The following is a 27,002-nucleotide window of genomic DNA, read 5'->3' on the forward strand; positions in this document are numbered from 1 at the left end:
TACACCGTTTAGATAGTCTTCCATTCGGAACGGATCTGTCTCGCTCTGGAGCTTCTCTGGATTAGCAACATGCTTGGAGTGTCGCAGATGGGGAAGATGTGCACGAGATTCGACGATGAGTCTTGTCAGTTTCACGAAGAAGAAACCATCTAAAATAGATTCTAAGCTCTATTTGTCAGGCTCAAAGAGAGAGAAAAAATGGACCAACCAATTTCCTGGTATTCCATGATTCTGTTCTCAACAGTTTTAATGGCGTCGTAGAGATTTAAAGGACCACAGACTTTGCTTCAATGCCAATATGGTTTGCTCTGAGCTCATTTTAAAACGGATCTCACCGCTCTAATGCATGGAAGCACCATCTCAGAGAACCCTGCGCCTGGAAAAAGGACTACAGAAGTTCATTTAAGGACTACAAATATCAGACTCCTGCACTTTAATTCCCCAATCAGATCAGATTCCCTCTGGCCTCCCCTCTCATACTTTCTAAAATGGACCATTTGCCCAGTGGGATTATAATGAACAAGGGATTAAACAAAAATATGCTGCTAGCCCAACCTCCCTTTCATCCCTTTATCTCACCATCCATCTTCCCATCCAGTGCTATTTAAGGCACTAGTCACAGTTAGTTAAAGACATCCCCTCCTCGCATAACGTTGTCCCTGTTTTTCCATGAAACGTCGGCAATATGCATTTTGTTACTGCCAAAGAGTCTTTGTGTTTTAAACCTAGTAAAGTCATCACTCTTTCTTTTTACATCCATGATCGTTTGTTGGACAGTCATCGCAAACATTCTCATGTGAGCTTTTTGGTAACAGATTTGTCTCTTTCATGATAAAACAAAATCACCAAAAATATGGCTTTCATTGCATATCGCTCCTCTACACTTGGACTATTCCCTCTTAATTGGCTGGAAATGAACACTTTATAGTGTCTTATGTCTGGGTAGGATACAGATTATATTACTATTGTAGTCTCAAACATGGTGTGTTGCCCCAAAATATAGTTTGACGTAACTGCCTTTGCTCCTCTGTATGAATCCATGTTGTACGTCTTCTGTTGTGTTAACGTCTTCTCAGTTTTCTTTTCTTTTCCGGCTTTAAAATCTTTGAAACGTGTTCATTTGTCGTGTTTATTTTAGTAGGAAAGAAGTTTCTGCAAGATGCATAGAGCGAGTTTGAGCCATTGAGAGTGAAGCACGGCCCTCGAACTGCTGCAAGTCGCCAAAATTCACCAGGGCGACATTTAGAACAGGTGACAGGTAACCTTATTTGTTTTAATCATGGACGACCGGCTTTATCTTCTAATACTAATTTTGCATCTGGTACATTTATTTGCGTGTAGGTAAGACACCGTAGTGGATGTGAAAGAAGACTCGGTCACTGACTCTGCATCCTTACATTTTGTTTCATTTTGGAACGTTTCCATGACTTCCTGTGTCAGAATAAATATTTTCACAACGCTGAGCTGTTGGGAAATCAAGCTGGAAAAAAAAGGTAAAACGATGGCCGCCTCCATCCTTATGTGACGTAATATTTGAAAGCCATTTCAATGCATAACTTCAAAGGGCATCGCGGCAGTAATTGGAACAAACGCGATGGCACAGCTCGGTCTATGAATCCAGAAACGTCTCACCAACCGGTCTGCAAGTCTCGTGTTGTTGGTAGCTAAGTATCTTAGCTAGCTGAAACCTGTTACTATAGCCTGTGTGTAACGACAAAGAAAAAAAAAAACTCCTCTAGTTTGTTACGTAAACCTGCAACAGCCATGATGACTGGGGGGGGGGGCCTTGAACTGTCCAGAAAATGATGGTGTGCTTGTCATGATGATTGTTGATGATGATGTGGACATGATGGTGGAGCATTTTCTGGTCAAAATGCATCGATTTGAATAAAAACATATCACACTCGAGTCGGATTTACATCCAAATCACTGAAAGGCGACAAAAGATTTGGCTTTCCTGTCAAAGAGGACACTGAGATATTAACAGGATTTCTATCTCTGCTAGCTCATCTCTCATCATTTCTATTTCCTCTCACCTTTCTCTTTCTTATCTTCTCTCTCCTCTCACGTACCCTGTCGCCATTTGTCTCTGATGTCACCTCTCTTCCAATCGATTTTTTTTTCACTTCCACCTTCGTCTGCCTCGTCTCTGTCCCTTTTGTCCTTCGCTCTTACATTCTATTTCACCTTTTCCTCCCATTCATGCTCTTTTTTTCCTCCTTACTTCCTGCCTCCTTCTTTACCTCCTCCATGTCCTTCTCATGCTTATCTCACTTTCTCGGCTGCTTCTCCTTCAGTGTGAGCGCGTTATGTTTATTTATGCAAATTATGTCGCTTCTGTCTCAGAGGTTTGCTAATCCAGTGGGAACAACAAAAAAAAAAAAGAAAAACAGTTTTAGTTTTGTAATCACTCTCGACTGATTCTGGATCAGTCTCTGAAACGCCAAATCCCTGGCCTTCATCACAGGAGGAGAAAATAGAACACTGACCAGCCTCTCTTCAGACGAACACTGACACTCGGTGGTCAGAGATAGAACAGACACAAGTTAGACTTGTAACCATGCCAACGGTGGATACAGTACAGCCTTGACGAGGGGGGCCTTATTCCGTTGCGATCCGGGAGGTAAAGTGCGAAATTCGGCTCACGCGTGTGAAAAGAAGCAGATGCAAAGAGGACAAAGAGAGAAAGGGAAATGATGCAACAGTGGAAAAAGAGGAGAAAGACAAGGAAATGAAATGTGTGGCGCAGGGAAGGGAGATGTTTCTGACAGCTTTGAAGGAGACGAGGTAAGATAGGACAGATGCATGTGAGATTAAAGACAGTCAAAGAGACGTGACGACTGGTGCACAACGTTTTGTGAGGGAGGACTTGTGCTAATTAAATCAGAGCGAGAGAGAGCGTCTGTAAAATATTTATGCTGCTTCTCCCTGCTTTTACTAAAGTGAAACAGCTGATAAAAAAAAAGATGGTCTCCCTGAAATTCACTATAAATGAGTAAACATTGCCATTTTTGACCTTATATGGTCATCTGACGCCATCGCACACTTAACTTAATCCGATTCAAAGGAGTGGAATAAATGCTTCCGAACAAGCAGAGAGAAAAGAATGATCCAAAGTGTGGAAAAAAGGAAATTGACAAAAAAAATAAGAAGCAGCAAAATTTTGAATTCCCTCGCTGATTCCTGTTTTCCATTTCCAATTATAACATGATTTTCACACCTGAGATAATCCCTAGGAAAGCTGAGGAGTACGGATAAGCACATGGGTTTACGCATGTTTCTAAGTGCATGTGTTTTCATCTCAGCATGAGACAAATGCATGCAGGGAGGACTACACACACACACACACACACACACACACACACACACACACACACACAAACACATGCACAAACACACTCAGACAATTGTGATTCACCAGTGGTTTCTACTCAAATTACACACAGCTCACAAAATCCTCCTGTCCTCAAAACACCTTTCCCCCCCGCCATCCAGACAAGCTTGTACAAGAAAGAGTGCCAGCAAACCATAAAATATAAATGCTTGTCAATTACATCAAAACAACAAGACAACAAGTTGTCATTGGCTTGTCTTAGTGCAAAACACAGCATGTCGACGATAAATAAAAGCCGCCGGCGAGGTGATGCTGCCATCAATCAGAGTTCAAATGTCACCCAGGAATCAAACAAAACACTCAGTTTTCTAATCTAAAATCACAGATTAGACAGACGAGAGATGAAGAGAAGAGAAAGTGGATCGGCGTGATAACAGTTGGGTAAAACGTTCTCCCTACCTCCAGCGATGGCCGTTTTCTTGCCCACCGTGACGGTGACAGCAGTGGTCGCAATGACGATCCTCCCTGCTGGCGGAGCGACACACAGTTAGCAAGCTCTTCATCTACACATGCATGTGGAATCATGAATGCATGCAAGCCCACATCCCATGACAAATACACCAAGTATTCCTGTGTAAACACACATGCGTGAGTCTGTGCGCGTGAGAACTGCGAAGATAAATGTTCTTCTTTTGTCACATAATAAGTGCATTATTTGGAAATCCATGCGCACTAGTAGGAAATGCACGGAAATGCTGAAATGTGTTTGAAAATGTGTGGGCGATAGATTGACTCGGACTCAGTCGGCAATAAATAAATGTTAATCAAGTCACACATGCGTCCTCTGTGTGTCTATTCACAGCCTTCCTGGCATGAGGCCAGATTAAAAGTTAATGCAACAGAATGTGAAAACTTATCGATTAATATAATCCGAATAGGAGGAGAGAAAAAAGAACAGGGCAGCACCGATGGAATGAGAAACTGTGCATCGCAGTGCTTATCATGCTTTGAAATTGGGGTTGAGGAAAAAAAAGAAAATAAATGGGGACAAATGGAGAGCGGAGGCATGCATAGTATGGGTAAAAGTCTTCCTCTACCCTCCTCCTCCTCCTCCTCCTCCTCTGCCCCCCTCCGTTTCCTCCCTCCCTCCTCCTCTGCATGGAGTTCCACCTCCTCTTCACTCCGGATGGCGCTATAGTCAGCCTCATAGTCCCTGAACGCATCTGAGCACAACAATCTCCATCTGAGATCAACCTCAAATGTGTTCAAGGTCGTGCAAGACCTTTTGGACTTTTATAGCAGAGCATGTAAAGATTCCTATAGGTACACGCTCGAGAAGGGATTAGTTATCATTGAGAACACCACGCAAACAGTGTTTTAATAAAACAATTTCAGAGATTAAATCTTTCATCTTTTGATCGATTTAAAGACGGAGCAGAGTGTCAATACGATACGATGGCAAACATGATGTCTGTTCCTCCGGAGCGGCTGATTATTCGTCACAACATTCCGACCTCAGGGCGAATAATAAACCCAGACTGGCTGTATATTTTTCATACTTTTCAAGCCTGTCTTGTGTAAAATAATAAAGTAAACAGAAATGAGTAGCTGTAGCCTGCAGACTACAGAGAAATGAGCCTGTCACTGATGGGTTTCTGGCTCGACCTGCTGAACGTGGCTGAGAAAATCATAAATAAATGAGTACGACATATTTTGCGTGCCTGTTTGGAGAATTTCACATCGCCAGTAAATGTGTGTGTACCTCGACTCTCCTCTCTGGGTAAGTAGTAGAGGAATTGTCCTGCTGGGTACTCGGCTGCTCTGCGATACCACACTGGGAAATGGTCCAGTGTGAAAAGGTTTTCCTTGTCTGCAGCGGTCAGAAAAGACCTGTGGAACGGAAAAAATAAGCTTTTAGGAAAACAACAACAACAACAACTGCACCATTCCCTGCTTAAAAAATGAGTCAGAAGGAAAGACAGGATAAGATGGACAATTGATAGAATTTGGAATAGTTTTAGGGAAAAAAATATATAAAAGGAAGTTGTGTCTGGCCCTTCAACAGGCTGAATTATTATTTTTTTTATCAGTTTTATTACATGTTTGAAAATTATAACTTTTACAGGACAGGCTGAAAACAAAAATAGTATTAATATTTTAGACAACCAGAATGCATCAGTTTTGTCTTTGCGTGTACTTTTGTTGACCACTAAGGGGCAAACCATCACTTTACAGTCTCAATCTATCAATTATCACTCTCACATAAACAACAGGTATTGACTGTGGACACACGAGAATAACTTATTTGATACTTGATGTGAATATATTTTGTATAGACACATCTTTGTGCTTTTCTTACTCACTTTGCAGTTCTTTTCTCGATACCAGCGTATCTCTGAAATCTCATCAGGCCTGAGCGGGTCCCCAGGAAAGCTGTTTCTACCCCTTCATCCATACTGAGGGGGGGGGATAGCAGGAAGAATTATTAGTTCATAATTACAAATCTATTTCTGGAATAAAATAACACTTAAGTAGGTGTTGAATTGTTGATATTGACCCAGATGCGTTGAGCATGAGGGCCGTCCAGTAGGCCTCCATAGGAGCTGTGACCACAGCATCAAATAGAGTTTGCTGCAACAACAGAACATCGCCTGTAGAAAGAAAACACACTTTTATCTAATATGATCCAACAAAAAAAAGGATCAAAAGCTAAGCTGCATTCAGAAAGTGAACCAAAAGATAATGAAGGCATCCGCTCACACTGCAGGTCTGGCTCTTTGCCAGTCAGGTATCGCACCATCGCCTGGAACTGGCTCAGCTTGCGGTGAGCCGGGTCGATGTCTGTCTCACAGTAGGTCCTATGAGAACACGCAAAACGCGATAAAAATGTACAGTGTGGTCATAGGAGAAACATAGGAGAATTCTGGTGGAAAGCTTGTGACGTCTGTTGGTTGTGTAAAGCTCACCATTCACTGGCTAGGATCACATCTGGAGCCAGGAGGTCATGGAGACCTGAAACGGAAAAAAAGACACTTACCCATCAAATCTAAAAATCACAAAAAACGATTAAAAACCAGCATCCTCTGAAGCTCAATACCAGCATAACAAGCAACCGTGAAATATGGTCACAATCTCTGTTTTTCAAGATTCAAGAATATCTGGGGCATGGCTATTTTCTGTCTTAGTGGTGTAAAAAAACAAAAACTTTAGAGTGCAAAAAAGACGAGCAGGAGTAAATAAAGGAAAGGAAGACGTACCCTCTTCGACAGAAACATTTCCGATAAAGATAAACTGTCCATGTCCCCTCGTCAATACAATCCCCAGGCTGCCAAACACAAAAAAAACATGATTTTATTACATATCATATGTCAAAAGGTCGACCGAGTCAAGCTTCAAATGATTTCGAAAGATGTTAGAAACACTATTTGTTGATATGTCGATTAAAACTAGACACTTTAACAATCAAACCAACCTAAACGGCGTCTCGTCGAGGATGGTGTAGAAGTAATCATTCTTCAGGAACATCACTCTCCCCTGTGAGAGACAGAGAGAATGTGGGGAAAGAAAAAAAAAGAAAAAAAAGAGCGATAAAAGATACAAATGGAGTAGCAAAACAAATAAAAAGAAAATACTAAAAGAAAAGACAAGAGTAAAAATACTTACTCCTTTATCCACTGCTGTTCTCACGTCTAAAGTCAGGGTCCCCGTGCCCCCGTTAACCATGGCCGTCCTCAGCTGAAGCGCAGTCATCACATATTCAGCAGTGCATTCGTTTTCATCAAGCTACACTATGGATACGGAGCCCTGTTTGAAAACCACAGGAATGTGTTACCTTCTCCTCCGTGTCTTCCCATTCCACTTCCGACAGATCGACGCTGTTATAGTTGGGTTTTGGCTTCAGCTTCTTCCCCTCCTTATACTGATATAAATACATCAAACAAAAACACACAAACATCAGGGCTGTGCAGTTTGCCAGTCGCTGTAATTTACTACTGCACGGTCTGTATACCAAAGGTCGTAGGTCGGGATGAGAGAGGATGTAGCCGTTGTTGGTGATGAGGAAGGCGTAGCCATGGATACCCAGCTGATGAGACACATGGTAATGAATCAATACGGCGCATGTTTACATTATTATTCTTGACAATGGATATAATGAGGATGTTGACCTTGTATCTTGGAGCTAATCTCATCAGTTCCCTCAAGGCCACATCAGTTCCCACCACTCCCAGAAGAATCCCGTGAGACAACTACAGGAAAAGACAGCCGTTTCATATATATATATATGTACAAATTTAGGATGATATATGTTCTGGCTAGTTAAATTAATATTTACAGTCTCTTTCTTCTTGCTGAACACAGGCATGGCGACTGAGGTCATCAAGAGCAGGCTTTGTGCTTGACTGTTAAAGAGCTGTCGCACAGAAATATAAACACATTAGGTTGTAAGCTAAATTAGTTAGCAAAGTTATCAGAAGCATAAATGTATATGAAATGAAGTTAAATGAATACGGACTGGGAGGTGACGTAGAATCTAGCAATGCTACATCTGCCCGATCTAGAGAATGGTAATGCTAGCTATGCAATTTTAAAACTACTACCTGTTGAAAGGCTAAGCAATACTAGATACTGTATTTTACAGGACTATCCTAACTTAAAAGGATAAAAGTAGTGAAGCAAAGCTATGAGTTGAATTACCTCTTGTGAGATTGGTAACTGAAGGTGGAGATGGAGGAAAGAAAAAATGTATGAAAAGTGTAGAAAAGATGGAACATGTGGCAAAGATGGGTATAAATTGAGGGATGTAGCAGCTGGTGACATATAGGTGGAATATAAATAGCAAATAATCATATTCATTGAGTATTTCTGTTTGAGCAGGACTGATTTGGTCTTGCTATGAGGGTAAATATTTTGTGTTTCAGCACCATGGAGAGCGGCACAGAGATAAATAGACCGGCTTTAAATGTTTTCACAGAGATGAGAGGCTCTAAAGAAATCAATACAGCAAATCACTACCAACAGTAATAGACTTGTCTGAAATGATTAAGGCCATTTATCAGCGTGTATGCATGTGTGTGAATGAAGCCCTCACCACACTGTCCATGTAGGCCTCGGTCCAGATGATGTCATGATCGTGATTGATGACCATCGGTCGGCTGAGAACATGAAGGTACTCCATTACGTTTTCCTGGACGTCAGCCAGAGTGGAGACGTGCGTGTAGTAACCTGCAGGAATACAATTACTGCACTCAGATGGGACTCGTATATTTCAGAAAATAAAATATTCACCTCGTTATTTTTTTCTTCCTGCTGCTCGATTTTGGGATTTTGGGATGTGCAAATGTGTTTCTCATGTTAATAAAAAATTGGCTCAGCCTAAGATTTATGGGATTTCTACACGTGAGAAAACCAATGACGTCAATGGGATACCTGCGGTGAAGCTCCTGAAGCGCTGCCAGATTCGGCTATGTAAATGCCCCCCCCCCCCCTTTTTTTTTCTTTTTGGAACATCTCCCCAAGAGAGACTGGGAATATTATTTTGACCTGCCCGCTCCACTAAAACTGAAAGCAGGATTATAAATTGTTTCGTGGAAATGTAAAGGATGCTTTTGTCTGTTTATGTAATATGGTTTTTGTTGTTGGCTGAAGCGACTGCCAACGGAGGCGACAGAAGGGCGAACACCTGTTACCCGTCACGCACGCATGCCAATATGATATTTTTGGTCAGAGATGTGTTTACAGTGCATCTTTTTGTATCATCAGGCATTTACGATTTAGCTTTCGATGCGCTCAGAGCAATATAAAGGGATTATTTCCAGGTCTGACCTGCTGCATGGCCTGCGTAATCCACAAGGGGGCAGCATTTAATGCCTGGTCCTGCAGCATATGATAGAGGGCCAGCATTCTTTGCTCTTAGTGCATTTATAAAAAGATTGGCACGTGACTTGAGATGATTTCTCAACTTTCGGGACCCAGTTTCCTTTTATACCCTTGTTGTTGCAGGCGATCCATTTAACATTTTCAGCAAATGTCATCTCCCGTCCAATCAGATAGGTGAACACGCGAACCTGGAGGCACGACAAAATCCACAGTGAGATGTGATACAGCCCGGTCGTTTATTGCTCTAAACAACTTTGTATACCCACTCTTAATGACGCTTGTAGTTTATTGTCGGTACGTGTGTGTGTGTGTGTGTTTGTGCGTCGTACCCTTCGCTCCGGCCAGTTGAACTCTTCAAAAACATCCTGGAAGTCCTCCATGGCTCCGTCTGTTATCAGCATGATGGCCTGGTTACACAGGCTGCCTTGGCCCAGTGCTGCAGCCTAAACACACACACACACACACACACACACACACATTCACAAACAGCATTTCACTTAATTGCCAGCAATGACACACCTTGTAAAAACTCAACATTTGCCGTGGGTGCTGCAAAGGGCCACTGACCTCATTGAGGATCTTGAAAGACTCCTTCATTGCTTTCTTCACTTTGCCCTCTCCTTTGACGTGAAGCTCATCGACCAAATGCTTGAAATGCTGCAGAGAAATGCAGACGAATCAACAAATACGACATCTGTCGCCAAACTGCAGATCGCAAGAGAAAAATATGGATGAGGCCGTGAGGGAAATACTGGACTATCCTTAACTCCCTGTTACTCAGTATCTTCGCTACAATCCAGGAGGTTATCCTGAGCAGGGAAACCATGATAAATCAGCACAGCTCCTATAATGAATTGTAGTTGTGTAAATTGTTGTAGATCACTGACTTCAATAGATTGCTATTTGTCTGGGAAGGTGCGACTTATATAACAGCCGTAAAACAGCTGATCGTGTCCCTGTCCTCCCTGAGTGTGTTCCCACTGAGTTTTTGCATCAGCGGGACAGCCAACATCTGTGAGCCGCATTCTGCCCCCCCCCCCCCCCCCCCATCGCTACGCGCTCGACCAATCACATCCCCCCCCTACTGAGAGGTCACGTGACCTACTTCAAAAATCAGTGACCTCACCTGATCTCGGCGCGATGCGAAGGAGAGTAAAAAGTAGGGCGTACATCCAAAGCGTAACACGCGCACACGCAAACACACGCAACGATTAAGCAGACTGAGGAGGTGTCGGTATATTACAAAAAAAAAAAAAAAACAGATGAGGAGGAATGAAGGGAAAATAAATAAGCAGTGGGATATGAATGGTGCAGGATGCATGAAGTCAGGGAAGAGAAATAAAAGAAGGATGGAATAATATACCTCTCTGTTGTCCAGATCAGACTGAACCAGCATGCCCTTGAAGCAGGGCTCCACGTAACGAACATAGTCACTGTACTGGAGACAGAAATCAAGGCATGACTCAGCATAATCAGCCACGACACAGGTCGATACGGTTCACTTTCAAAAGAGGCTGCGATTAAGTGACAGTCAAGTGTTGCTACCCTCAACTCAACCACCAAATCCATCATCTTCAAAGACCTAGTTGCTATTTAACACAGTTTGATTGTGGTGCATTCATAATAATTAGTAATGAGTTCGGCTCTCTGTGCTGAAATAGATTTTATTGCTAATTTCAGATATTTTTCGGAGCATTTATTTCCCTGCTTTGCCTCAAAGTTTGAGTCGAAAGGAAGCAGGATTCGTAATAGCTGCTTTCTATTTTTCCCACATTGGTCGCTCCATCAAAAAGGGTGCAGCTTTAAATTCTGGCTTAGGGGAGCGGATTTGCCTCCGGTGTACGATTACACACACACACACACATAATACCAAGATAAACCTCGCTTATTACACTGATTTGTGGTTGTAGGGCTGCACACAGCCAAAAATCCTGGAAACCCTAACAGCAAAACTGAAAATCGAAGCCGCACTGTAAAAAATGAACATTTAATTTGTGCCATCTCATACCTATTCTATACCTGCGTGCATTAACTTGTCTCAGCTGTGTTCCTGCGGTGTGTGCTTACAGCTATGATGTTAACAAAGTCGTTTTCTCCCAGCGTGTCCAGGATGGTGTTGATGGTGTGTTTGGCTATCGTCAGCCTGAGTCCCTTCATGCTGCCACTGACATCCACCACGATCACCACGTCTTTTGGAGACGTGGCCGCCTGGATATACCTGGAAAAAGGCCGTATATATGGAGCATTTAATGGTAGTAGGACAAGATTTCAAGAGATACTTTTTACTGAGTCATCAATAATATTTTCAGATCAAGGTTGAATTTTTTTTAAAGGGTAAGGCTAAATGACAAAATAACTCCAAAGATTTAACCCAGAAAAAAGGCTGACTCAAAAAAGGCACTGCATTTACATTTCACAGCTTCTGCACCTACAGGAAGAAAAAAAAAGCAACAAGAGACAGCGCTTAATGGAGAAAGTCGCTGTTCTGAGAGGCCGAACAGCAAGCTGACTGCCTCTGCTGCTGATTCAACATGCTCACATGGCCGAACAATCACTGATGTGGACAAACTGGTGCCAGCTTGCCATACACCCATTGACATTCTCAAAGATTGCTCGGTTGGGACGATGCTCGGACCCAGAACTGGAGGGTGGAGCGTCAAACTGCGCTGAGTTGTCGTCTTAACGTTCATTAGGATGGATCGCTTCCTGATTCCTGTGCACTTTCAAACGCCGCAGAGAGCTGCAGTCAGAGCACAAAAAAAGGAAGGTGGGTGGTACCAGTTTCTGTTCCTGCTGTCGAAGGTGACCACACCATTTTCATCTGGAGTCCACTGGATCCCTGGAGAGAGAGAGAGATTTATGAAGGGGAAGATAGAAGAGGTGGCAGATGAGTCAAACAAGCTGTGTCGCAAATCGTCTTGCAATTGCTGCTCTTTGCACACACAGTCACACACACGCTGGAGAAAACCCCCCAGCGGGCGAAGCGGAGGTCAAACTGAGTACAGTGGAGCGGTCAAAGGTTTCTACAGCGCCTCTAAAAACCTGACGATGAAAAAGATGCCAACGTTTATCAATGTGCGTTGGAATTTTAGATTCCGATGTGCACACACCCGGATAGAGCCTGAAAAAGCCCGCGGAGCTGCCGAAGTACTGCCAGGTGAGGGTGGGATCTTTTTGGAAGTTATCAATGAACACTTCGTTCAGCGCCTCAGACATGAAGGCTCCATTCAGGATATCCGGATCTGCGGAAAGAGAGAGACGCGCCATTAATGGAACATGGAACCTGATGCAGCGCGCTGGCTTGCTGGAGGGGACGCCGGCGTCCGCACCTCTGTTGTAGACGTTGGTAGGGACTTGTATGTTACTCAGTCGCGTGTTGACCGGGAGCTTATTGAAGTGCTCGTTTTCCTCCAGAGGGAACGGTCCTCCCAGCGGCAGCGGGCGCCCATCCTCCTCCACCGTGTTGATCAGCAAGGAGTTGTAGTACTCATACTAGAAGAGCAGAGGATGATTACCGGTAGATGTGACAACAGCCGAACAAAATGGCGACGATGATTTTGGAAGATCTCGCCTCATACCTCCAGTGTTTCATTGTATTGGTGGTAAAAATCTGCATCCTCGGCTGCTTCTGCCAGCCTCTGGGATAAAATACAGCAGGTCAAGTATCCTCTGCCATTTCATCGTCCGTGTAGGAAAGATTATTAGTCCAGACTAAAAGTAATGCTGGGATTAAATGTGTTTAAACGAGCCCAAAGGAAGGCTTTTGACAATTTCACAGTCTTTATTACCTTCACAGATTTCATCTTCCTCCCAAGCATCTCCTCCATCTCCTCAGCAAACGTTCTCACGAGTTCCTCTCCATCCACCTCCTCTATTTTCACCGTAGCCTCGATGTCCTTGTATTTCTTTGGCGCAGATCCCGATCGGTTCATCAGAGAAGAAGAAAAGAGAAGCGGTGAGAACTGGAATTGGAAGGTTCATTTCCTGCGTCGGTGATAAATAATATGTCACGATGGCAGGGGATGGCTTTTCAGTAATCTTCTTGTGCTTCATTAAGTTAATTATCCCATCTTAATAACACTGTGACAGGAAAATATTTCATGAAGAGAAAAAAGGAAAATGAATGGAAAAATCCCTCAAATGTTCATTTACAAGGGAGACACACACACACACGTGTAAAGCAAAGTGCGATCCGCGCTGCAGAGGGAGACGGCGGTCAGTCGGTGCATGTTTCCGTGAGCACAGCTTTTGTGTTGTGTTTGAACGCGTGGCAGATGGTGAATGGGCCTGCTGGGGGGGGGGGGGGGGACTAAAAAACACACAAACACACACACACAGCTTCCTTTACAGTCTCTCAGGTAAGAGTTCCACGGGTGACGGGACATCGACTTGACATTTACTGGAGCTCATGTGTTGAATTAACTGTGTCATCACATTGGTCTCTGGGCCATGTGCAGATGTTGTTCAGATACAGTATGCCAGAGAGCCGCGTTCCTATTGGCTGATGGAGCAGAGGGCAGGGAGGGGGGGAGGAGCCACTGACTGATGATGTCATGTATTTAAGATCCAGCTGTCTGTTTATACTGTAAACTGAATTCTGTGTGTCTTTGAGATTGTCTTTTGGATTTCTTTCTATTTGTCTGTGTCTTTGTGACTTTGTGTGTCTGTGTGACAGTATTTATGTGTATTTTCTTTTAAATGTGCGGGCGTGTACTTCATCTCTCACCTTCTGTAGCAGTTTAGCTCCAGAGTATCTGGCGGACAGGGCTGTTATCTCTTTCCCAAAGGATACGGCCCATTGCTGCACCCTGGACACCCGATAGAGACGATCAGTGTCACAATATACTACGATGACGATGATATAATAACATCTTGGCTTTTTTCTTTTCTAATTTATTGCAGAGCGCCTACGTGGTTAGTACTCGCCATTAACCTCTATTAGATCACATTTAGCATTTCTGAAAGCGTCCTCCGTCCAAGATTCCGTTTCCTGAAAAGCAACCAATCATGTTAAGAGGTTACCTTTTATTCACTAATAATAGATCTAAACAGATTAGCGTGCAGGTGACAAAGAAAGCCGACGGCCTGAGGGGGTCAGCCGGTCACTCCAACATGCAGTAATTCTTTAAATCCTCTTTGTGAATCCAACTAAGGTATGGACCTAGACAGGATATGACAGACGGCTGAACCGATGGGGAATCAGTCGGCTTGCTGCCAGTTAGCAGGCGGGACAGTCATGAAATATCATCGAGGACTTGTTGCCGAATCTGAAAACGAGTGTAGTTTCATTCTAAAACACGGCGGATCGGCTAAAGTCCCTCCGGTGTTATAGCCTGTGATTAGTCGCATGCTCCCAGTCCCAGTGCTTCCACGCTGAGTTAAGCGCCAGTAACCAGGCCACGTAAAGGTCAGATTAAGACACTTATGTCAAGCTCAGTCGTTAACCCTCTACCCGGGCAAAAGGGCAAAGGGTGGCAAATGTTCAATGTGATACTCGGAACAGCATCTAATTTTACACTTTTGTTTACCTACTTTTCTGATAAAGAGAAAATCTCATTTTCAGATGAGAAGGATTAAGGCCCCGGACAAATGCCTTAAGCTACGACTCAGAAATGTGTCGCTGCTCCCTGTGTGTTGTTATGTCCGTTTTCCGTGTGGCAGCTTCCGACTGAGGCCAAATACTTGACCTTTGTAGCCTTAAATGTTCCACTCAAGGCCTGCTACTAACTAGCAGAGCCAGAGGGGGGGGGGCCCTGCTGCCAAGTCTTCCCCAGAAAGAGTGAAGCGCGTTGGGCTCAGTGACCTGTGTTGGCCTGCTGAACTCTGCCTTCCCCAGAGCTTTCAGTCCCCCCCTCTGGCAACAGAACTCACACACCACCAAAATAGATCCCGCGATCACATATTAAACCAAGTTTAAGTTTTTTTTTGCTGATAAATCTATTGTCGTAGCCAAACAGTGCGCAGAGACACAGTGAGTTAAAATGCGTATTTTTCTCTTTGTCTTTCTCGCTCAACCTTGTCCAACACGGACTTTGGTAGACCATCCGTGTGTTTCATGTCAGCAGGAGGTTTGAAAACTGTTCAGAAAAAGGAATTCTGGACAGCAAGCAAACACAGCACTTCATTCCCAGGAGAAATATATGTGAAAGTGAGAGCTGGTGAGAAAATAAAGCTCACTGGGCATAAGGAAATATTATAGATCCCTTGGGTAAGAGTCACGTTTGTATTTAGAGAACAGATTGGTAGATTCTAGTCATGAAGAATATTAAATAATAAGCTCAAATATTTGCATGAGAAACTGTGCCAGATGTGTCTGCTTTTGGCACTCATGCAATAGATGCCATGTTCCCGGTGCTCATATAGTTTTTAATCACATGCAGCTCATCCGGACGCATCAGGCCCTAACACTGTCTGGGTTTCCTCGTGCAAACGTGACTCACGTTTCTGGTGAGATCTTCATCTGGCCGTCGACCATCAGGCACATTGAGCTGGAGAGGATAATCCACAGCAGCATCATGAGCCCACTCCTGCCTGATTTGCTGGCCTTCCCAGTGCTTCCCCGGCTCCGGCGATTCATCCCTGCAGCTGCCGCGATCAGCATCCGTCCAGCAATTGTCTCACAGCGCCTCCAAGAGAAAAGAAAGGAATTGGGAACGACGTGAAGTGAGATTAGACACACTCAGGTCACAGGGAGCGCACCCTTGACAATGACTGGGGCGCGATTGATAGAGGTCCCACAGGGACTATTTTCATTTGAAAACGAAGTTGTAAAATCAGCCTGCAATAAGATTTTATATTATTATCGGCTTGTTTGTCCTTCTCAACTATTACCATTAGCATTAGCATCCTTCTACCATTCAAATATTCAACCTCTTTTAGCTCTGATTTTTTTTATTTTTTATGTCCACTAAACACTAAACTAAATTAAAACAATTCAATGTAGCGTCCAGAAATACGGGGATGCTAATTTGACAGAAGCTCCGGCTCAAAAAGTGGGTTGCAGGAAGATTAAAGTTCTTGCCCAATTCATCCGAGACAGCACGGCACCGGAGATTACTCACTATGTCATCGGGTCAGAGCTTTAAAAGCGTTCCATCTGAGAGTATGGAATTAAAGTTCCAATAAAACTAGAAACAATGAAAACATCTGATGATCTGACGTCAGCTCAGCCGGTTGTCCCGGCGCTCGATGGGGTCCAGGAAGCTTTTGTCTCCGGTGTCAAAGGTCACGTCTACACATCGGGGTTTGCCCATTCTTCCCATATTCCTGCACCTCTTGATGCTATTTCCATCCCTCACATCAACCACTCCTCTCTTCCATGCTCGCGCTCTCTGATCTACAAGATGATGAGGAGGGGAAAAAAAGGAGGCCGATGAAAGGCTTGGGATGTCCTGGTAAAACTCGAGCCCCGGTCCCTGTTACTCGGCAACCAAGTGATCCAAAGGTGGACGCACACAGAGATAAATATTCCCGAGAGACATCAAGTTATTTTCTGCCTTGCGTTTTCCTGAATGGCTCCTCTCTGATGACCTCACACCCGGATGGATCCAGACCGAAATCTTGCGAGGCTGCCACACAAATGCCACCGTGGATTGGGAATAAGATGCACGGATGGAGGGATGGAGGGACTACCTCTATCTCCCTCTTCGGAGTATCTCCTCCTGCTTTCCGGCACCAGTTTATACTATAATCCAGGCAGGATTAAACCCCTCCTCCCTTCATCCCTCCTTTTCACTCTCCTGCGCTCTTGCTCTCACACACACATCTCTCCCTGGCTCTTTTCTCATTAATTTTTCTTTCTCGCTGTTTCCTTCCCTCTTTTTATTTTACCTCACTCTTTCACATCTGCTTTTCCTCATGAACTTTTTCCGTGTTTCTGTTTTAAACGAAGAAAGACAGTTAGTGGAAGTGTCCTCATCTGTCATGGGAAACGGGGGGGATAAATAAAAATAGAAATTGGATGAGGAAGAAAACAATTCTAAAAAAAAAAGGAGGAGAGGAGGTCTCGTTTGGACGGATACTGTATTAATAGGGAACTAACTCATCTGACACAAATGTAAACACACTGAGACACCTAGTGGACTCTAATTACCACACACACAGCGAGAGAGAGAGAGAGAGAGAGTTCTACTATTGCAAATTATTTAAACAGAAATTATTACAAAATTAAAATGTATATTTCCTAATTAGTATAAATGTCGACGTCTGCGCCTCAGATGGGTTGTCGGCCGCCGGAACCATTAAGCTGCATTTAACTTAATACCGCGGACACACACACACACGCACACACACACACACACAAACACACACACACACAAAGCCACAGTCTGCATTGAATGCTGCGTTATAATCCTACACTGCTCAGAGACCGACTGAGCTTTAGTGATACACATACAGTATCTAGACATACATGCTCATGTATACATCCATGTACCAGTAGTGTCACAGATCACTATTGATGTGGATGAATGCTGTCATATTACAGAAATATATATGAATAAATCAAAGTACAAAAATACCATTAAATACCACAGAAACTACTCACCTGATCCCACGTTGAGATTAATACATTTTGGTTCCAAAGAAATACAATTTATTACAAGATGATGTTTAATTAAAAATAAAGCAAGAATCCCAAATGATAATAATCACAAAATATTTTGGATTCCTTGAATCAGTTCAGGTTGATGACATCCTCCCTCTGAGCGGAAACAGACGTGACTGGAAGTCCATACGGACTGAAGACCCTGCCTCTCCCACCAAAGGCCATTGATTAGTCCCAGTCAGGGCTAATAGTCAGCTTTTACATTTGGCTCCATCAGCTAAACCAACGGTCCGGAACCCATCTGATGGAATGATGTAGGATTTTCTTTACACACAGACAGCAAAACACAAACACGTACACAACAATAGAATGCCTTAAAATCCCATAGAAAACAAATTAATTTGGTTTCTATGGGATTAAAAGGGATCGTTTATAGATTTGATCCTTTAATTTGCACAATAAAGTTATGTTGAATCGGAATGAAGGTTTTGTAGTCTAACAAAATCAAAGCCCAACAATTTTGTTTGGTGATTTTCATCACATTAATTGCATGTAAAAGTAGAATAAATACGTTTGCATTTGTTTCTTGAGTTAACAGCATTCTGTCAACAACTCAGATTTATTGTAGTTAACTAAATGAATGTTGTACAAAGTCTATTAGAGTTAATCGGGGGGAGGCCTCGCTGCACTGCTGGGTGTCTAAAAGCCAGCTGATTGATTACTTTATAGATTGGGACAATTACGTGATGTAATTGAGTCAGTTATCACTGTGTCCGTTAGCCTCAGTTAGCCACACACACACACACACACACACACACAAATAAAGACAACAAACAGTTAGCTCGAGAACTTTTAATATCCAATTAAAATATATTTCAGTAATGAGCCAACGCCAGACATTAAGACATAGAACATTTGTAAAAAATGGTTTCAGCAACACTCACGTCTCATATATGTTTACAAAAAAGATTGTGAAATGTTTTAACTCAAAGCCCAAAATCTGATAATGCAGCAATTATTTACCATCTATAGCTTAGCTGTAGAAACATGCTGGTTATTTGTCCATGTTGCTTCTCGAGTATTAAACTAGATTGTTTGTTTGTTGCTGTTGTTTTGTTACTCTCTGGTATACGGTGGCTGAAGGAGATTAGCATCGGAGCTACACCAAAACTGTGCCCTAGTTTGGATGGATGACTTTAGATGAAATATACGGTGTACAAGTATTTAGCAAATAATTTTCGATATTTATAACTGTAAATTCTTTGAATAGCGCCGTGAACGGCAAAGTTATTATCCAATGCATTTACCAATCTCACTAAAACGCTGGAAATGTAACTCCATTTCTTTCAGCTAGGAAAACATTTGATCCATAAATTGCTCTATAATTCCTGAGCTTAATTCTTTTTCAGACTCACTGCATGCTAAACTGGGGCTGGGACAACCCTGAAACAAAAAACTCAACCGGAGTATCCAATATTTACCAACCTACCAATCCCTTAAACTTTTTTTTGAGGTAGTGCAAGTTGAAGATCTGCTGTACTTTCTTTGAAACCTTGAGTTAAGCCTTTATGAATTATTAATCTTGATACTCAGGAGTAGCACTCCTAACGTTTTGTAAAGTGCAGTGAAGAATTCAGCTCTTAAACACCTGAATATATTTTGCGGCAGGCGAAGTCATCGGTTTCTCTCAGAATTAAATTACTGCAAATAAAAAATAAAAATGCAGATATGTTGAAAAGTAAAAAAAAAAAAAGAAACCGCAGAACATCAAAACGACAAGGTATTACTTTGATAACGTTAAAAGAATTTGGGTTGTAAAACATACTTAAGTATAAGCTTCATTTAAAAGTTGCAAATGCTAATTATGACCTTTAAACATCCTTTTTTCTTCAAATGCACAGAAACAAAAAACACATTTAAAACGTTTTACACTTCATTTTACAACTGAAGCCAACTTCTAGTCCATGTGAGCGTCATCGTCAATTAAGGAGCCCTTCTTTAAATAAAGAACTAAATCACAATAACATTCTGTTACATCTGGTCTGTGAAATTGCAGCCTCTGCTACATTTGCCTATTGATCACCGATTTATCCTCAAAGGTTTTTGCTCCTAGAAAGAGTCCTTCTGTCATCCAAAAACAGTTATGAAATCCGGAGGCGATACAGTTATTTGTGTTATTGTAGAGCGGCTGGCAGGAGGAGGCGGGGCATTGTGAAGCGTGGGAGCGAGTCTCGCCGCTCCGGGCTGGAATAATTCATTCATCAGTACTTGTTTGCGTTGGGGGCGAAGCGGCTAACGTAGGCCTCGTAGATCGAGTCCAGAAATGAGCCGTCGGTCTGAAACACACCACCAAATATCATCGCACTGCACTGTGTGTGTGTGTGTGTGTGTGTGTGTGTGTGTGTGCCAAACGACAAAGCAAACACAACAAACAGACAAAGTGAAATGAAGTTATTTTACCTGGATTCGATTCAGGAGTGCAGATTGTAGCTGGCTTCTGGACAGGCCTCGGATCTCCTGCGGTCCAGATAAGGAGGAGGTCTCCTTGGCAACTGGTGTCAACCCACTACCAAACTTTGCCTGATTGAACACGCTGGGAGACAGGAGGTGGTTGGGGGCCACAGTGGCTGGTATCCTCTGTGGCGGGGGGGGGGGGGGGTATGACATGGACAGATAGGGACAGTCATCATTTGTTCCAGTGAAGAACACGACCCGATCGGTTCCACCTGCCTACCAGAAGCTGCAAGACGGCCTTCTGGGCCGCAGTCGTCTTCGTCAGGTCTGGGACTGGTCTTGGATCTGGACCTGGAGCGGGCCCCAGAAAGCGAGGGGCCAGTCCTTGACAGAGTCTCGGGGGATTGTGGGTCGTGAGGCTTTGCTCCTGCTGGACCAGCTGGAGCTTCAGCAGGAGCTCGTGCGGGGACACCACACCGGACATCCGGGACGTCTGACCTGAGTGGACAAAAACGAAGGAGACAGCATCACAATTACATATAAATACATTATCAGAGTGGAAATAGAAAGTTTAAACAGAAAAATAGGAAAAAGAATCAACGATTAAACATTATCATTTATATCATATTCCCTTTTTATATTTGGGAGAGACTTTTATGAGGTACATTTATTCAGAACTTCATTAAAGTACGCGTTCATGGTAATCTGAACGCCACCTGTCTGTACGCTGGAAGCTGATTGGCTGCTGCGCTGCGTCTCCGGATGAGGTTTGGGCAGGTTGAATATCAGCTGCTGGTTTCGCTGTACTGGACGATGGGAACATGGCGTGGAATCTACCGTTACGGGCTGCGAGGAGGGGTCGGGGTTGGAACAGAGGGAGGCGGAGGAGAGAGGAGGCGCCGGCCGGCTTTGAAATAGTTTCCTGATTGGGTCCGAGTGAAGCTGCTGGTCCTGATGATGATGATGATGATGGTGGTGGTGGTGGTGATGCTGCTGCTGCTGAGGATGATGAAGCATATGGTGATGGTGGTGATGCTCCAGAGGAACCCCGTTGTCACACAGCCTGTTCTCGGGGGACTCGGACACGGTTTGAAGGACTCCTACGACCCCCCCGCCGCTTCTCTGTCCCTGCATGAGCTTCTGGATGGCCGGGCAGTGCTGAGGCTGGCTCTGCTGCTGGGTGGAGGTGGGACTGGAAACCAAACCCTCGGCAGAGTTCACGGCATCCTCGTACATCAGCGCCCGGGCGACAGGCGGGCGAGTGACTTTCCCCGTTGACGACCCTTTCGGAGGGGGAGCCAAAGGGGAGACCGGGTCAGTTTCGGGCGAGAGGCGACGTTGGCGTTGGGAGCCGAACAGGGTGGCCAGTGAGAGAGGCTTGGGCTCAGCACCGTCGCTGTCCTGCGTGAGTCAAAGAAGGGCGGGTTGGAGAAGAAAGAGGCATATGACGCAGTTACTTCTGACCAATCAGGCTGCGAAAGATGTGATGACAGCAAATCAAAACAGAGGATTCCATCCAAAAATGTCAATAGTGTGGGTCCAAATGGAACACTTCCTGTTAGCGTTTAGACTGAAAGGACTTGGCCTCTTGTACATTATGTATTCTGCGGAGCTCTCTTCCTTTACACCTCAAGTTTAACAATTGAGACGGACTGAATGCAAAGCTGGAGTAGCCCAGGCGGTGAGTGTGACCGTTTCACCTGAGTGTTTGGTTTGACAGGTATCGGCTTTATCAGGTTGGGGTTTCCACACAGAACGCTGCTGCCGCCGATCTCCTTTGGCTCCGACGCCGACTGCCGCGATCGAATGAAGCAAGGACGGATTACAATAAGAGGAGACGCAAACGAGGATATTAAAATGACTTCAAGCCATGCACAAATATTTATCCGTAATGCTCTAGAGTCTGGAGCAAGTCGGACGTTTCCCTTACCTTGTCGTATTCTGTGCGTGCTTTGGTCAACATCTGGATAATGTCTACTGCCTTCGCTTGACTTCCTCCTCCTCCTCCTCCTGGGTACAACCATCCATCCTGAGTCTGAGCCAGGGCCTTCTCCTGCTGGGTCAGACTAAACACACACACACACACACACGCATGACAAGCATTGAATTCCAATACTTTTTTCAGGACCAAACCACTTTACCTGAGCTTAAACAAATGTGTCCCACCAAATTAAAAGCATATTTTCCAGTATACACCTTTTGTTGAATCCAATCACCAAACCATAGTTTCCATTGATAAAAAGAAATATTGTCTCTGTCAGAGAGAGATGTGACTCAAACTCCCTCAATGACCGACGGGCCGTAACTCATTTAGTGTTTGCAGCTATATGAGCACTTACATCTTCATCATCTGGGCGATGCGTTGACAGTCCTCCTTATCATAGAACCAAATCCCATGGATAACCACTGGGGGCGGCAGGGGGGAGAGTAAGAAAGACATTAACATTAATGTAACAAAGGTCCTGATTGGGCGTAATATCCTAGACTATTACAAAAATCTAGTTTTAATGATTTAATGATAAAAACAGTTCACTGTTAGCCTGGATGTTTCCCACTGGGAGCAGAAACCAGTGAACCAAACAAACAGTGAAGCAAGAAAAAGTGCGTATCCCATGGTACAAAAGGTTCTTTCATGTATCAAACCGACATTCGTCTCTAAAAAGTCTGTGAAGCGTCTCAGCGTTGGTCCCAGTGAGGTACCTGAATTATGACGTCATGCTTTGGGGAATATAAACATGCTTTCTTTGCATATATGAGTGAAGTTAGACAAACTATGGAGGTCAGTGTGGATGAAGAGGAGCACACACAAACACACACACACACACACACACACACACGCACAGAGTTCAGTCGAGCATGGGAAAGTCAGCCCTGAACCAAATAAGTAGCTACAGTGGGAGACTCGCCAGTGGAGCGGGGGCCACTTAGTGCTCACTGGGGATGAGACTGACGGAGACAGAGGGACGCGCAGTCAAAGACAAAGAGCTGGAAAACTGAGGGGGGGGGGGGGGGTGATGACAGAAGTGAGAGGAGCTCATCAACATGGCAACCAGAAAGGGCGTGATCTTGTTCTGTGAGTCCTCAAATCATCACAAAACAAGAGACTGACTGACTCAGGGATTGTAACTAGCCTAGAGTGAATCGTACCGTTTTTAGATGCTCCGAGCAGCGAGTCTATGGAAAGCCCCTCGGTGAGAGTGGCAAGGGGTGGGGGTAAGAGGAGGAAGAGGAGGGCTACGACCAGCACAACCAACAAGAAGTTTATTTTTCTTTTTCTAAACATAACTGGAACGCAAACTCTTCTGAAAGCTCACATGGTAGAAAGCTTCAACGGGAGGATGAACGAAACGAGGGGCCGCAATCAGGAGTTTTCACCAACTGAGAAATGTCAACTTTGACAATTTTGAATTGAACTGGACGCGTCACCGAGCGATTGGCAATCATTTGAAGGTCCGGAAGTGATCCGAGACAGGAGCTGTGCGGTGCTTTTGAACCGTGTTTGACTGCAGCCAACCAACTGGCCCAACTCGCAGTCTTGTCTTTGCCACAACTGCTGTGACCTGACTAGAGAGGAATTGACGCAGCACTACCCAACACGCCAGGAGCATCGGTTGCTTCAAAAGAAACAAGTCTCACGGGAATAGGCATCGCATCATCTTCAGAATCCTCCTCAGCCAATATTCCGCATGACAAGGAATCACCGGCGGTGCCGCCAAGACTAACGTTTGACTGAGAGCCCACAGAGAGCAGCATGCTGAGAGCATTTTTTCAGAGGAAACCTAAACATGAGAGGCTGGAAGAAGAACCAGAGGTCCGATTTAAAGGAACCCTGGTGTCAGAGAGAGACTTGGGATACACTTACATCCGACCGGGAGGTAAGACTGTCCTGTTAACCTGATGCAAGCGAAACACTACTGTTTGCTGCATCCATTGCATTCTCTTCAAATTACTTTCAAACAACAATTATAATATTTTGTATTTGTCCTAAATAATGACTTGGAAAATAACTGATTTTATGAGTTTCAGCCCCTTGATAAATAAACTTGAATCAATGTTTTGGCTTTGCTTCATTAAAAGTGCTCGTAAAGGAGAGGAATAATTAAATCTACCTTTATCTTCACCCAAAGTGAAATATTACAATTCAAATGATCTACCAGTGAGGACAGATTCATTTCTCATGCAAATAACTATGACTCAAGTTGAGAACATACTACGCGCAAAACTGTATGTGCTTATAGGAAGAAATCTAAAAAGCCTCTGGAGTGGAATGTTCGCCGGAGGAATAGCGACAAAACTCTCTTTGCTAAATCTCATCTTGTTCTGCGGGATATATCTCAACACTTTATTTTTAGGCTGGGGTGCCACTTTGTGCCAACTGCCATTTCAGGAATTGAGGGCAGCAACTGAGAGCGACATGCTTGTGTAATGATAAGATTCCACGACCCCTGCACACAGGGGTCACGGCGAAGCGGGCCCGGCACCATCGTGACCAGCCGGAGGCCCAAAGAGTTTGGACAGTGAAATTACACCTTTACGAGCCGGGATGAATTCCTGTTTAGATAGTGAACTGCCTGAAAGAGATTCATTCACCGCCACCATCCGACAAATGCTTTGTTATGGTCGGTGTTCTCGTGCTTCATTTGGGAGATTTGATTTAAATCTGGTAGAAACATGTTAAAAAGGTCAAAGACAAGAGTTTATGTCACAGAAATCATTTCTCTCCCAGATATTCAACACTAACCATCCTGCTAAATGTCAGCAAAACTAATTATATTACAGCAAGGGGATCAAAGCAGGCATTAAGAACCCACTGCTGTATAAACACAGACATTCCACCTGCCTCGATCTGAGCCTGAAGGAGAGTGTGAGGCCTCTGTGTGTCAGCAATTCCTGAGTGAGTGTGTTTCTACGTATTATCAGCGACTGTTGTGGTGTATCTAATCTTGGCTGGCTGGTTCTGTAGGGCTGTCAGGCTTTTCTCCCACAGCAACGTGTGTGTGTGTGTGTGTGTGTGCGCGAGTCAGGTCTCAGAGGGAGACAGGCTGATAGAGCACAATACCTCTGCTCCTTATATGGAACGAATGTTTCCCTCTCAACAGAAACAGCATGTCACAGACTCTGTTCGCTCTGTCATGTCGATCATCTTCCAGCCGACTTCCTTCCCGCGGTCACAGACACGCCGGCCACTTACATCGCGAACGTGAAGCGTCCGCAGCGCGATACGGATCTTCGCTCACAAATACATCGTCGCATGTGGATTCTGACTTAGACTTAGAAAACTTTATTATCCCCGCGAGGGGCAATTTGCTTCACAGCCAGCAGAAACACACCACAATTCAGTTAACACACAACAAAACATAAAAAGTGCACAAGTGGAATAAAAGCCAATCAAACATAATGAAGCTTACCTGTATATCAGGGATGGAAAAAAAGAGGGCGACACTGGACCCAAAACATTCCCCTGAGTGCTTATGATGAGCTACTTACAAATAAATGAGGAGGTTTCTACACTCGCCAGACTTATGTCTTTTTATGATTTTTTTAAAATATATTTTTCTCACAGAATCTGGTTGTTACTTTAACAAAGTAAACTGCAGAGTCACTGAAGTGACTGTGGTCTTCTTACATCGTGCGTTGCGGTAAAGCAGGAAGGGGTGCTGGAGCTGGAAGTCCAGGTCTTTGGTGATCGGCTCAGTCAGGTTCTCCATATTGAGTCTGTTCATAATGGTGAAACCATGCCTGGGAGACGCCAGCCTGCGATACACGGAAGGCAGTGAACAGAAATACGTGTTGAGGATTCACGCAGGAATGTCTCTCAACTTAGAACAAGGGGCACTTGAGCCACGTCATTTAGAACACTTAACTAAGCAATGGCAGGTTAACTGACCAGAAGAGTCGTGTCCGTCCCTTGAAAGTGCCCCCTTTACAAAGGAGACACATTTGTTCCTCATCGCATCTTAACCTTACAAACTGAATAACTAAGAGACGGGACATTAATCCAATAATTTTGCTTCCGTATGCGAATAAGAAGTGTGCTTAGTTAGGTTTGGCATGCAGACTCTAATCATAAACTTAGCTTACCTGGTGTAGATAAAAAGGGTGCCTTCCACCTCGGTCTTCTCCTAAAATACAAACAGAAGTCACGAGTTATTGCGTTAATGTGCTGAAACATGCAAAAAAATCCAATATTTAAAAACGCAAAACTCACCATGAACAGAACAAAATAGTTTAATTAGACTAAGTGACAGCAGTAATTTGAAAATATAAGCTCGGCGTTTACTAGCTGGTTCAGGCTAAGTTAGCAAAGAACAGCCAAAGGTTCACGCTTACCCACTCATTCGTCCTGTTGTTGTAAGTATACAGGGCGACTTGACTGGCCACGTCCACGATGTTATTGATGTATGGGTCCTGTCGCTGCAAAGCAGCCAGACTTATGTCCAATCCTTTAGCGGGGAAGCAGCTGCTGCTACCAGCAGAAGTAGCTGTCATTGTTCCCTATGGGGAGACTAGCCCGCTACCTAGCTTTGGTGGCTAACGAGTCGCAGGAAAACGATGGAAAAAAAGAGGAAACACAACAAGGTAATACATACGACCGGACCGGTAATAGAACAGTAGCTCGTTTGACAAATAAGGACCTTTAATCGGCATATTTCCACCGGTTATCGACTTCTAACTATTACAAGATAGTTTGTCGACGGCCATGTTTAGTCTGAGAGATTGTAAACAACCAGACATTAGTAGTTGCACACAGGTAGCTTGACAAGTTCAGCCTTATCAATCAATTTGGAGAAC

The 27,002-nt window shown here is 44.0% G+C and overlaps 2 protein-coding genes across 2 annotated transcripts in view; both read right to left on the reverse strand.

Moving 5' to 3' along the window:
* Positions 1-15,788, reverse strand: part of cacna2d4a (calcium channel, voltage-dependent, alpha 2/delta subunit 4a) — a 46,082-nt gene extending 30,294 nt beyond the window's left edge. The window contains exons 1-27 of the mRNA XM_068755557.1: positions 15,652-15,788; positions 13,938-14,019; positions 13,000-13,116; positions 12,790-12,849; positions 12,541-12,703; positions 12,322-12,453; positions 11,990-12,050; positions 11,279-11,429; positions 10,575-10,649; positions 9,779-9,868; positions 9,541-9,654; positions 9,321-9,399; positions 8,424-8,557; positions 7,668-7,745; positions 7,501-7,581; positions 7,344-7,418; positions 7,167-7,253; positions 6,998-7,069; positions 6,807-6,868; positions 6,592-6,659; positions 6,301-6,346; positions 6,095-6,192; positions 5,892-5,985; positions 5,698-5,790; positions 5,097-5,224; positions 4,432-4,557; positions 3,794-3,862 (exon numbers count right to left, since the gene is read on the reverse strand). Of these exons, the coding sequence (XP_068611658.1) occupies positions 3,794-3,862; positions 4,432-4,557; positions 5,097-5,224; positions 5,698-5,790; positions 5,892-5,985; positions 6,095-6,192; positions 6,301-6,346; positions 6,592-6,659; positions 6,807-6,868; positions 6,998-7,069; positions 7,167-7,253; positions 7,344-7,418; positions 7,501-7,581; positions 7,668-7,745; positions 8,424-8,557; positions 9,321-9,399; positions 9,541-9,654; positions 9,779-9,868; positions 10,575-10,649; positions 11,279-11,429; positions 11,990-12,050; positions 12,322-12,453; positions 12,541-12,703; positions 12,790-12,849; positions 13,000-13,116; positions 13,938-14,019; positions 15,652-15,788 (2,572 nt within the window). The remainder of the gene's footprint in view (positions 1-3,793; positions 3,863-4,431; positions 4,558-5,096; positions 5,225-5,697; positions 5,791-5,891; positions 5,986-6,094; positions 6,193-6,300; positions 6,347-6,591; positions 6,660-6,806; positions 6,869-6,997; positions 7,070-7,166; positions 7,254-7,343; positions 7,419-7,500; positions 7,582-7,667; positions 7,746-8,423; positions 8,558-9,320; positions 9,400-9,540; positions 9,655-9,778; positions 9,869-10,574; positions 10,650-11,278; positions 11,430-11,989; positions 12,051-12,321; positions 12,454-12,540; positions 12,704-12,789; positions 12,850-12,999; positions 13,117-13,937; positions 14,020-15,651) is intronic.
* Positions 15,789-20,017: 4,229 nt separating this feature from the next.
* Positions 20,018-26,699, reverse strand: dcp1b (decapping mRNA 1B). The gene is made up of 10 exons (XM_068755384.1): positions 26,541-26,699; positions 26,292-26,332; positions 25,837-25,964; positions 22,550-22,616; positions 22,141-22,276; positions 21,911-22,003; positions 20,876-21,611; positions 20,487-20,708; positions 20,217-20,404; positions 20,018-20,092 (listed from the first exon to the last, which is right to left on the reverse strand). The coding sequence occupies exons 1-10, from the start codon at positions 26,697-26,699 to the stop codon at positions 20,018-20,020; spliced, it is 1,845 nt and encodes a 614-aa protein (XP_068611485.1).
* Between the last annotated feature and the right edge of the window lie 303 nt (positions 26,700-27,002).

The sequence above is a fragment of the Brachionichthys hirsutus genome, chromosome 22 (genome assembly GCF_040956055.1).
Source record: "Brachionichthys hirsutus isolate HB-005 chromosome 22, CSIRO-AGI_Bhir_v1, whole genome shotgun sequence".
In the NCBI taxonomy this organism is placed as follows: domain Eukaryota; kingdom Metazoa; phylum Chordata; class Actinopteri; order Lophiiformes; family Brachionichthyidae; genus Brachionichthys; species Brachionichthys hirsutus.